The 10,867-nt window shown below is 36.2% G+C and overlaps 1 protein-coding gene across 2 annotated transcripts; it reads right to left on the reverse strand.

Moving 5' to 3' along the window:
- Nucleotides 1-223: 223 nt before the first annotated feature.
- Nucleotides 224-10,023, reverse strand: LOC309480085 (calcium-independent phospholipase A2-gamma-like). Of its 2 annotated transcripts, none has more exons than XM_082144442.1 (10): nucleotides 9,546-10,023; nucleotides 4,381-5,830; nucleotides 3,337-3,486; nucleotides 3,078-3,235; nucleotides 2,766-2,860; nucleotides 1,940-2,111; nucleotides 1,793-1,850; nucleotides 1,508-1,702; nucleotides 1,234-1,429; nucleotides 224-810 (listed from the first exon to the last, which is right to left on the reverse strand). In XM_082144442.1, exons 2-10 carry the CDS (start codon nucleotides 5,677-5,679, stop codon nucleotides 548-550), a joined length of 2,586 nt encoding a protein of 861 aa, XP_082000568.1. In that variant the 5' UTR covers nucleotides 5,680-5,830; nucleotides 9,546-10,023; the 3' UTR covers nucleotides 224-547. The 2 variants fall into 2 exon arrangements, with proteins under 2 accessions (XP_082000568.1, XP_082000567.1); XM_082144441.1 differs by having other exon boundaries at nucleotides 6,287-10,023.
- Nucleotides 10,024-10,867: the final 844 nt, after the last annotated feature.

Raw genomic sequence — 10,867 nt, forward strand, 5'->3', positions numbered from 1 at the left:
CTTTACCATCTAAATGGCCACACTCAAATAAGCTGTCTCTATGTTTGGTAATGGCTGTTGAAAGTAGAAAGTAGAAAATCCATATTTAAAATGTCCCAAAGTCTTAACTTTATGGGTAAAGCATTAACAGCACCTGAATGATTAATTATACTTTACATTATTTGTTATGTGCAGTCATCTTATTGAAATATAAAATAAACTAATGAATAGAAGTAGTGTGCCCTTTAGTTTGATCAAAGAAAAGTGCATTTTTTTATTAATTACATAAACCTCTGAAAAATGTAAAACAGAAATAAAGAAATAAATACATCAGTCTATAAATATTGACATTCATACAGAATTTACATTTACATGTGTAATCTGCTTTCATGGCAGAGGTGTTCAGTACATTCATTCTAATATGGCTGTGTACACGGCTGCATTTTATGATTTGTAACATGTCAAAATATAACATGGCCCTTCAAAATAAAATTTGTGATGCACATTTAAGTAGTTTTAAATTTTAATACATTCAGCTGATTACTGGTCAGCACTGTGTAAAGTCCACTTAAGCCCAGCGTTGCTGCAGCTCCCATGCTTTCCCACCGATCCAGTCCCGTGTTTTCCATATTGCTGTGCGCTCTGCCATCAGCACATCACACAGACGTTCCAGTTTGGGTCGGTTCCGGTCCAAGTACAGCTGTGTGTCTTTCTGCAGCTGTTGAAGCACTTCAGGCCTGCTTTCATCCAGTGTCACGTTTGATCTCAGCATCGGGTTAAAGCGAAAATACACGTTCGGTGATAAGAGGTCATCCAACAGAGTGTGAACTCCTAAACATGGCAATATGAACAAGATCAGCACCTCAATATATCCAAATTATTTTTTTTAAAGTGAAGGGCATTTGCAAATGTGAGCACCATGTTGACTGGCTAAATGTAAGTAGTCTGGAAAATATATATTTCTAGGCTTTATTTGTATACTTACAAATAATTATTCCAGGATTTAAATGTACATTTATTCAGTTAACAGATGCTTTTATCCAAATTAACTAAATAATTGTAAATTGTGTAGGCTATTATGCACAATTAATGATTACACATTTATTCTCTGATCCTCATAGTGGTACTCTACACAAAAGAGAACTTTATTAAATAATTGTAAATTGTGTATTTAGCACAAATAATAAGTGTAAAATGATTGTATGTAATATTAATAACTGTACAATTATTCAATGATAGTGGTACCAGACTAACCCTCAGTATCGGTGGCACTGCAGATCAGGTTGCTGATTTTGGCTCTCAGACTAGTGGAGGTTGCAGGCCCTCTTCTAGCGTTGTCATAGCGTCCCGTTCCCAGTGACAGCACACACTGGAAGTGCTGATTGGGCCACAGCAATCGGCTTTCATGGACGGCCAGAGCACAGGGGTTATTGAGGATAAGACCACCATCCTGGAGAAAACAAATGGGAAAAGGTCTGGATACAAGTATATTTTGGTCCTGAAATTGACTAAAATTGACTGTTCTGACCTGGTGTATGTCACCGTGGAGAGGGAACTCCTGGAAATATCCCGGAGCAGCAGATGAGGCGCGGACAGCCTGCCATAGCCGGTACCCTGATCCTCCGGAATAGCGGCTCAATCTTCCTGGAGCATGGTTATAGTTGCGGAAGATAAATGCTTTCGGACTTTTCCCCCAGTTCACTACGGCACTTACAGCAGACACCTGTGTAAGAAGAGATCAGCAGTCAGGAGATCATGAAAATCTGGATTTTAAAAGTAAGTTTGAAAAAGACAGACGGTATTTTGGATTCACCTTTGGGCTCAGCTCATCTCTTGCTGTTTTAATTAAAATCTCCTCCCCCATCTTCTCCCTATGTTGAACATATGGGAATAGTTAAGAAAGCATTGCAGGCATTAATATAGTATAGTTTTCTACTTCCACTGAGTGTTTAAATCCAACCTTAAAATCATTTCCCATGTTTCTGTGTTGTAGTAGGAGTGTGTCCAGCCCATCTTCACTGTACCAACCAGGGGGTTTTGTCGAAAAACGTCTGTCCCAAAACGATGATACATCTCTTCACATTCATCTATAGAGATATGAGCTAGACCCAACAAGAAAGCCAAAACTGCTCCTGTACGTCAAACACAGAGATAAAAAAAAAGATATGATAATAATATTGGCATGTAATAATATACACATAATTAGAGTATAGTCAGTGTTTACTTTATATGTACACTGCTGGTCAAAGGTTTGAGGTCAGTAAGCCTCTTGTGCTCACCAAGGCTGCATTTATTTAATCAAAAACACAGTCATATGTAAATATATGTCACAATATTAGTATTTAAAATAACCATTTTTTATTTGAATATATTTTATAATGTAATTTATAATGTAATTTCAGTCAAAACGGAGTTTTCAGCATCATTACTCCAGTCTTCAGTGTCATATGATCCTTCAGAAATCATTCCAATATGATGATTTGATGCTCAAGAAACATTTCTGATTTTTATCAATGTTTTGAAAAAGTTGTGCTGCTTAATATTTTAATGGAAACCGTGATAAAAAAAAATTCAAGACTCTTTGAGGAAGTTTAAAAAACAAGCATTAATTTGAAATAGAAATCTTTTGTAACATTAAATGTATTTACTGTCACTTTTGATCAGTTAAATGTTGAATAAAAGTCCTTGTTGAATAAAAGTATTAATAATAAAAAAAAACATTTTGATTGATGGTGTAAATATGTTCTGTGTTACTTTGAGAATAAAGGCTTGTCATGCATTTTTACCTGTGCTGACTCCACATATATAGTCAAAAAGTTGATACACTCGCTTTCCTGTTTGAGCCTCCAGCTGTTTTAGCACTTGTAGTGGAACTAACCCTCTGTAATGCAAGAAACAGTTGTAAGTAAAAGCCATCTTGGCATAAACACATTTCTCTATACGAGTGACAAAAATAATTGCCATTGTTATATTCCATAAAATTGCAAACAGATGTTATTATCTCTAAAAAGCTTTTTTGGAAGACACATTGGATCATATTTATCTAGTTTTACAGGCAAAAACTGTAGAGCATGTTGACTAAATGTGGTGTTTCCTACTTGGTTCCTCCTCCATCAATGGAAAGCATTCTGACCCCACAACCTTTGACTGGATCCACATAGCCAATCAGAGCAAGAGTCTCCCTAATGGCTTCTTGAAGTTTTTCATCCATCCAAAAGATCCGGCGTCGTCTAAGGAGATGCAGAGCTGCTTTTTCCTGGATTTCATCAAAGGAATGAATTGAAAAATCTACATTTCTACAGTTACATATAGTGTTCTATCTTTGGTTTTAATGGATTTGAGTCTTGTATTGTATACCTGCCACACCACAGCCTTGCATGCTGGGTGCTGAATGAGGTGAGTGTTCAGTTCCTCCACACAAGAAGTGATGGATGACGGTACACTAGCCTCTTCCAGTCTGTTCAGTAGAACTCTTGTCATATCATCTGCCTTCCTCCTCCTAAAAACCTAGAAAACAGCTTTCCTGCTATATTCAATCCATTTCATTGACTAGATACAGTGTAGAAAACAAAAGCTGTCAGGATACACTAAATAAACGTGTAGTATATTTACTTTAAAACAATTTTCACTCAGAAATTGCAAGTACATTTCTGAAATTATTACAAAGAAACAGCAAGTAACACATTGAAGTAAACATGACATTTTAAAAGACTGAAATAGTATTTTCTTGTAAAACGTACTTTTATTATGCCTTTTTACAAATGCAAAGGGATGCACCGATATTAAAATGTATATGATTTGATAGGCTGAAAATTATTTCATGTCATCGCTGATACCAGATAATAAAAACGATACATGGCATTTTTCATAATTTAGAGATTAGCTACAATTATATTTAAGTGTTATTAAATTATTAATGTTTTTAAAGATTAACTTTAAATGAGAGTTAGTTAGTAACTTTTTTTTTTTAAATAGAAGAAATCAGCATGAACAATTCAATTTCTAATATTGACCAATAGTTTAAAAATCTCTAATATTTTTTTTATTATTATTTTTTCTTCTTCTTTTCTTTATTAATTATTATTTTAATTTGTTTTAATTATCATTATTATTATTATTATTATGTATTATTATTGGTAAAGAGACATTTGTAAGATTGTAAAAAAACATTTTTAAATTGTTTTCCAATAAAATTTACAACAGCAAAAAATCTCTAATATCAGCAGATAACCGATATGGCATGTATCCTGCATCCATGGCATATAGACGACTGAAAAAACTACAACAGTAGTCCTATATGTCTTCACACAAAGCCAAAGAACATATGAAACTCATATGAGTCCCAAATGCTTGAGTTCAGGTGTTTGATTAAATTATGATTTCTGGTCCTGCAAGACTCACCATTTTATCCAGCATTTCCTCTGGGCTCCTTGTTACAGTTGTATGGTCACTACGCCTGCTAGAGCCCATTCCCAGGTAGCTGCCCACAAATCCAGGTAAAGTTGAGGGTTTCAACAGGCACTCAAAGAAGGGCACTGGTTTTTCCTGGCTCACCATGTCCTCAGATGAACCTCTGTAACGTTCTTCTGTGTGTAGCTCTCTACCCACCTCCTCATTCTCTGAAGCTCCAGATCCGTCGAAGTACCGATTAATGTGGTTGGCCATGTAAGTGTAATTTTCCCCAAAGCGTGTGGCAAGGCTGCTCATGTGGAACAAGCCCGGGGATTTAGGCTGAAGAAGTGAAGTAGGGTCTTTAGTTTTGTTTAGAGGGTCCAGTGAGACTGAAGTCTTTGACAACTGATGATCAACACGTGGTGATTCCTCAACAGTATCTGCTACTTTTGCCCCAAAGTATTGATTGATGTGACTGGCAAAATGAAGGTATCCTTCTTCCCAGGAACTAGATACATTCTTATCAATCTCTGGTTTTGTACCCAAACTAATGTTTTTCTGTGTTTGCTCATTTTCCCAACAAAGAACACTTTTGTTACCCATAACTCTTCGCTTTCTGCTTCTAGACCTTCTGAAGCCATCATCTGGTGATAACTCCACATGGATTTGCTCAGCTGGATTTCGAGAGAATACCGAGTTAATGTGATTGGCCACATAGTTGTAAGTCTCCCCAAATCTGTTTGCCAAGGAGCTGATGTGGAACAGCTGTAGTCCAGGATAGGCCGAGGTCAAGGGTTGATCTGAGGATGTTTGATGGACCTGCTCAATAGAAGGCGTCCCCATAAATGGTCTGGACTCTCCAGAGCGTCTCTCTCTCTGAACTCGTCTCTGAGTTCTGGTAAATGGTTCCTGCACTGAAGATATCAACTCAATCTGCCCATAATCTATCACATTCACAGAGACCCGTTTCTGCTTAAAGTACAAGTTAATGTGTTGGGAGAGACGATTAAAAGACTCTCCTAATCTCAGTCCAAGTAAGTGCAGCCGAAAAGTAGCCCGGCTGTTCTGATAAACTCCAATGGGTGCTTCTGCTTTGAATGTCTCTCTACTGGAAGTTGAGTATAAATGGTACATCTGAAGGCCCAATCCATTCTCATACTTCATATAATGGCTAACTGCTCCAAAAAGTCTTTTAGTTTTTATTGATCTATATGATTTGAGAGGAATTCTCCTTGCTGACTGAGGTGAGGAGCCGATACTCCTGACAAGGTAAGACACATTACTGATGTCTGTGAGGAGATACTTCATCTTGCAGTTACCAGAGCTGCCTTGACCCCAGGTAAGTGACCTGTGTTTTGTCAAGATACCAACCCATCAATGAAGTGCCTACAGTGTCCAAGCAGATGATCTGAATGAGGACCGGATGAGCTTTGGCAGCAGAATCAGAATCATGGAATGTCTGGAATGAAATATAAAAGGAAACAAAAACATATAATCAAAATATTTAATCATATGATCTGTTCTTGTGGTGTATATTTAAGAACAAAGTCAGTTCTTGAACTTATTCCTACAAACAGGAAAATCTATAAAGATCAAAATAATGTTTAATAATTTAATCCATAGTGTTGGTTTATGTTTGGACGCCCCCTCCTGGTCAATCATGGAGGTCAAATATATATAAAAAAGAAAAAAGTGATGTACACATGTACAGATTGCTATGAGTACCTAGTTATTACCCAGTTATTGTAATAACTATAATATGTATGGTATGTACATGGGGGACAGGACTGTAAAATAAAGCGCTACCAAAACTGCATTTGCATATTTCATGGGTATGTGTGTTCAAGTGTGTTTTTGTTTCACATTATCACTGAGGACGAAGTTACTTCAAAGACTCAAGCCATAAATCTCTCACCTTGAATTTACTCTGGTATGTCAGATATGAGAGGAAGGTGTGCATGTAACACAAAAATTGCTAAAAAATAATATGTATAGTAAAAACACAAGCACATTGAATTGAGTGCAAACACTGAAATAATTGAGGTAATTTATTTAAAATTGTAATTGTATTATTTTAAATATTAATACTTACCATTTTGAATATGACTCATGTTAATCATTTTCTTAGACAGCCATCCCAGCAAACACACAGCATGTAATGACTTACTAATTGATAATGTAGCTATTAAAATTACCAGCCCACAAGGTTATAAAGGGTACATCTGGTTTGAATGATATCTTCAGTCTGGTTACCACTATCTCTGATCATAAGCTTATTACACTTGATTTTACATTAATTTGTCCAACTAAATGTATTAACAATATAACCATCTCTTATCATAAGATCAATATGGGCCTCATTCACCAACCGTTCTTATGAAGAAATGTGTTCTTAAACCCCACTTACGCACTTTTTACGAAGATTCTGACATTCACTAATGTTTTCTTTTCTTGGATTTGTTCTTAGCTAAGAACAAAATCTATGCACACTCAAGAGCACTCTTATATGCACATTTGAGTGATGACAGTTTGCTCCAAATAATTGGTTACTGCATTTTATTTAATTCTACAGTCGTTTACAATGATAGTATTTTACTGTAATGTATTTCTGATCCTTTGTTAAAAAAATTAAATAAAAAAATCATAGTATGCAAAGAAACACTAACACTGCAATTTACAATTTGAAATCAATTTGAAATCATATATTATGCCTCGTTTGGCATTTACCTGTTGCAGTAGAATTTCTATTTCAGAATTACTGAAGTTCTTTTTTCGTTTGGTGATTGGTGGACCACCACCGTCTGTGCGTCTTATGGACATTCTCCAACTTTTCTTGCACAAGGCCCTGAAGTGTCATGTCCTTATATGGGAATTTGCGGGGCGTTTTCTTATGCTAATTAGGAACAATTGGCACTCGCTTTCAATTACGAAGATGTGGGATTCATCAATCCTAAGAACACAGGTGCGAACAATCCTGTTGTTTAAAGGGGTGGTTGAATATGATTTCACTTTTCTAACTTTAGATACTGTGTATGCTGCTGTTTGATAAACAACATCTGCAAAGTTACAATGCTCAAAGTTCAAAGCAAAGAGAGATATTTTCTTTTACAGAAATAGCTTTTTAAGGACTACAACAAACAGCTGGTAGGGACTACACGACATTCCTCCCGGGTTAGTGACATCACAAACCCTAAAATTTACATAAACCCCAGGGCACGATTTATAGATTATCAAGACAGAATATGCTAATCAATGACTAGAAGATAACTACACATAAGCTACATACATTCATCAACTAACCATTCAGAAATGTTGTCTACATGTTGTCACTTCTTCTTGAGTCTCTCCATCATTGTCTGAATCCAGTTTGAACATAAAAGGCTAAAAGTTTTAGAAATTTTCAGTGCATGTCTGTGCCAGTGCAAGCTGTTGTAGCTCCACCCCCTGTGCCGGGAGCAGCAGCTCATTTGCATTTAAAGGAACAGACACAAAACGGTGCGTTTTTGCTCACCCTCAAAAATCGACAATTTTAACATGCTATATAAAATATCTGTGGGGTATTTTGAGCTAAAACTTCACATACACACTCTGGGGACATCAAAGACTTATTTTACATCTTGTGAAAAGGACATTATACCACCCCTTTAAGAACATGTCATGTCATGTCATGAACTTTTCTTAGGAAGTTTATTAAGGACAAAGTTATGGAAATGCTCAGGAAGACTGCTGAATGAGGCCCAATGTTATTAATGCTAATACGTTTGCTGCATCTATTGCTTCGTCTTAAAGCAAACATAAAGCAACTTAGCTTACGCAACTTGTAACCCCAGAATATGGTATAAATATCAGCAGTACGTCGCATTACTAGCATAAGTTGCGCTTTACATTTAAGTGGAATCCGTATGTTTGTTTGGCCGGAAGCTAGTTATTTTACTTTATAAAGTTTTAAATATGGATATTTTTCTTATACAAACACATCGCTTCACTTGAGAAGGCCTTTATTAATCCCCCAGAGCTGTGTGGAGCACTTTTATGGACTTCAAAACAGAAATGGCTATTCACTGCCATTATAAAGCTTGGAAGAGCCAGGACATTTTTTTTATGTAACTCCGACTGTATTCGTGTGAAAGAAGAATGTCATATACACCTAAGATGAGTTGAGGGTGAATAAATCATGGGCTAATTTTCCTTTTTGGGTGAACTATCCCTTTAAGCCTTTAATTCAACAACCTCTTAAGGGGTTTTTGCAGAGTGAATGTTATATACAAGCAATTCTGTGAATAAGAACAGGCTAACTATAATCAGAACTGTGAAATAGGACACTAAAGTGTCAACTGAATAGGTGAGAGCAGCAGCCCGTTTAGTACTTCCATGAACCTCCAGTACATATTTATGTGTCACGTGACAGACAGAAGAGAACTGCCACTTGTGTTTGTTGTGATCTGAGGACTGGCAGGCCTTTGCGTCACTATGTGTACATTCAGTTCCACATGTCAATATCCACGTGCTTAGACTTGGTCACACGGAATCTGCAGAAGTCCATTTAAAATGAAAGACAGTCACCAATAGACCAAACGACTGCATTCTTTTGTAATTTGTTTCATCGCATAAAACATTAAGAGTTTGTTAATGTTTTGTGACAAGGCTGACCTTTATGTATACTATAAATAACTGAGAATTTAAATGCTACACAAAATTTTGCATCTATTCCCAGACCTATATTCATAAATTAGAACTACACTAATAGTGAAATGAGGAACATTTTCATAATAAATAATATTAAGAAGCAATACATATTTGAATGGCTAACACTTTAAAAGGTTTCATTTGTTTACATTACTTAACTACACAAACAATGAACAATACTTTTAAAGCATTTAATTTAATTTTAGTTAATGTTTTAACATTTAATAATACATTTAAAATGCATTGTGAACCAACATGAACTGAAATGGTTATTATTATGACTATTCTGTAAATTAAAGGGGCTTCAATATTTAAAATGTTCAACTTAAGCAATGATTATAACTAGTCATCATAAAAAAAGCATTTTATATTCACCTAGACAGAAGGTCAAGTTAATTCCAATTAAAAAAAAACAGACTTAACCTTGAGGGTGACTTGTAGGTCTAGAAGCCCTAAACAAACTAAATATATTTAGTCTTTTGTCTTACCTTTCGCTTTCTCCTCTTCTGCTGAACTTGACTTCAAGGAGAATAATAAATGCTCACTTTCCTTCCAAAGTTGTGGTTTTTAATCCCACCCTACTCAAACCCTATTGGTCGGTTTAAAGGAGTGCTGACCAAACCCCTGGCCATTCCTCATTAAAGCACAATCTGTCCTCCTGCATCCCAACAGTTGATGACTAGTCAGGAGGCGTCTAAATTTAGAAAACGCACCATCAAAGTTGTTCCGAGTGTCAACACTCTGACTAATTTATTGTATATACAGATATCATATTGTTTTTTAAAGTTTAAAGATCTTAATAAAAGATCATTTGTTCTAAGTACATACAGATATTACAGTTACATTCAGACTCTTTTAAATATTAGATGCAAAAAAAGTAAGCTTTACAGTAACAAAAACTGTTAATGATACATCCATTGGCATGATATTATAGCATGGAGTCCATTTTAAAGTGCTCTGACCCTTATGTCTCTTTTTTAGCACAGCGTCCAGAGATGCAGCCCTCTCTGCCGGTCCACTTCAGTCTGTTTCTTGCAAATATCACGTAGGCGCGATCCATTACAGGCCTGATCAGTGGGAGAGAGATGAACCATCCAAGCCAACCCAAACCCACCGCACTGTACATGACTGTAAATGCTGGCACACCACGATGAATCTGCCCTCAGGAGAAACAGTAGCATTGAGGGATAATAATCACATATTTGATCAGGTATTGTGAAATGTATTGAAATTAAACACCATACAAATTATCTGAATACTTCAAAATACTTGCATAAAAAAACTTTTGAAACACAATGCTATTGAGATTTTTCACATGATAAAAGTGGAAAACTGATCTCTCACCTTGTTATTCGTATCAATCACTGTCATTTCCTCCATTGCAATCTCATAACTGACTCCATATTTTGTCCCGTCATATTCTGGCAGTGAAATGTCCACAAAATCTACTTTTTCTGCTCTGTTTCTCTGAAGAAACTGAAGAAAGCTAATTTCTTTAACACATATTGGGCATTCTCCATCATATAGTACCTATGACACAAAATGAACATGATTAGCCTAATACACATGCTTGCTTAGTGATGTTTGGATGGGCAGATCTCTAGGTGTTGGTATATTCATTCATTCACTAGAACACGCAGTGACAAGAAATATGTGAGCATGACCTGCAGTAAACTACGGTCATTGCTAAACTATAGTAAGTGAGTCTTCTCACCCTTACACTGCCAGATGATCCTCGTCCTCTCTCGAGAGAGCTGAGCAGTCGCTGTGAACTAACGACACTCGTCCTGGAGCCCACAAAACGTAAAGC

This window comes from Leuciscus leuciscus, assembly GCF_965113295.1.
Source record: "Leuciscus leuciscus genome assembly, chromosome: 18".
NCBI lineage: Eukaryota > Metazoa > Chordata > Actinopteri > Cypriniformes > Leuciscidae > Leuciscus > Leuciscus leuciscus.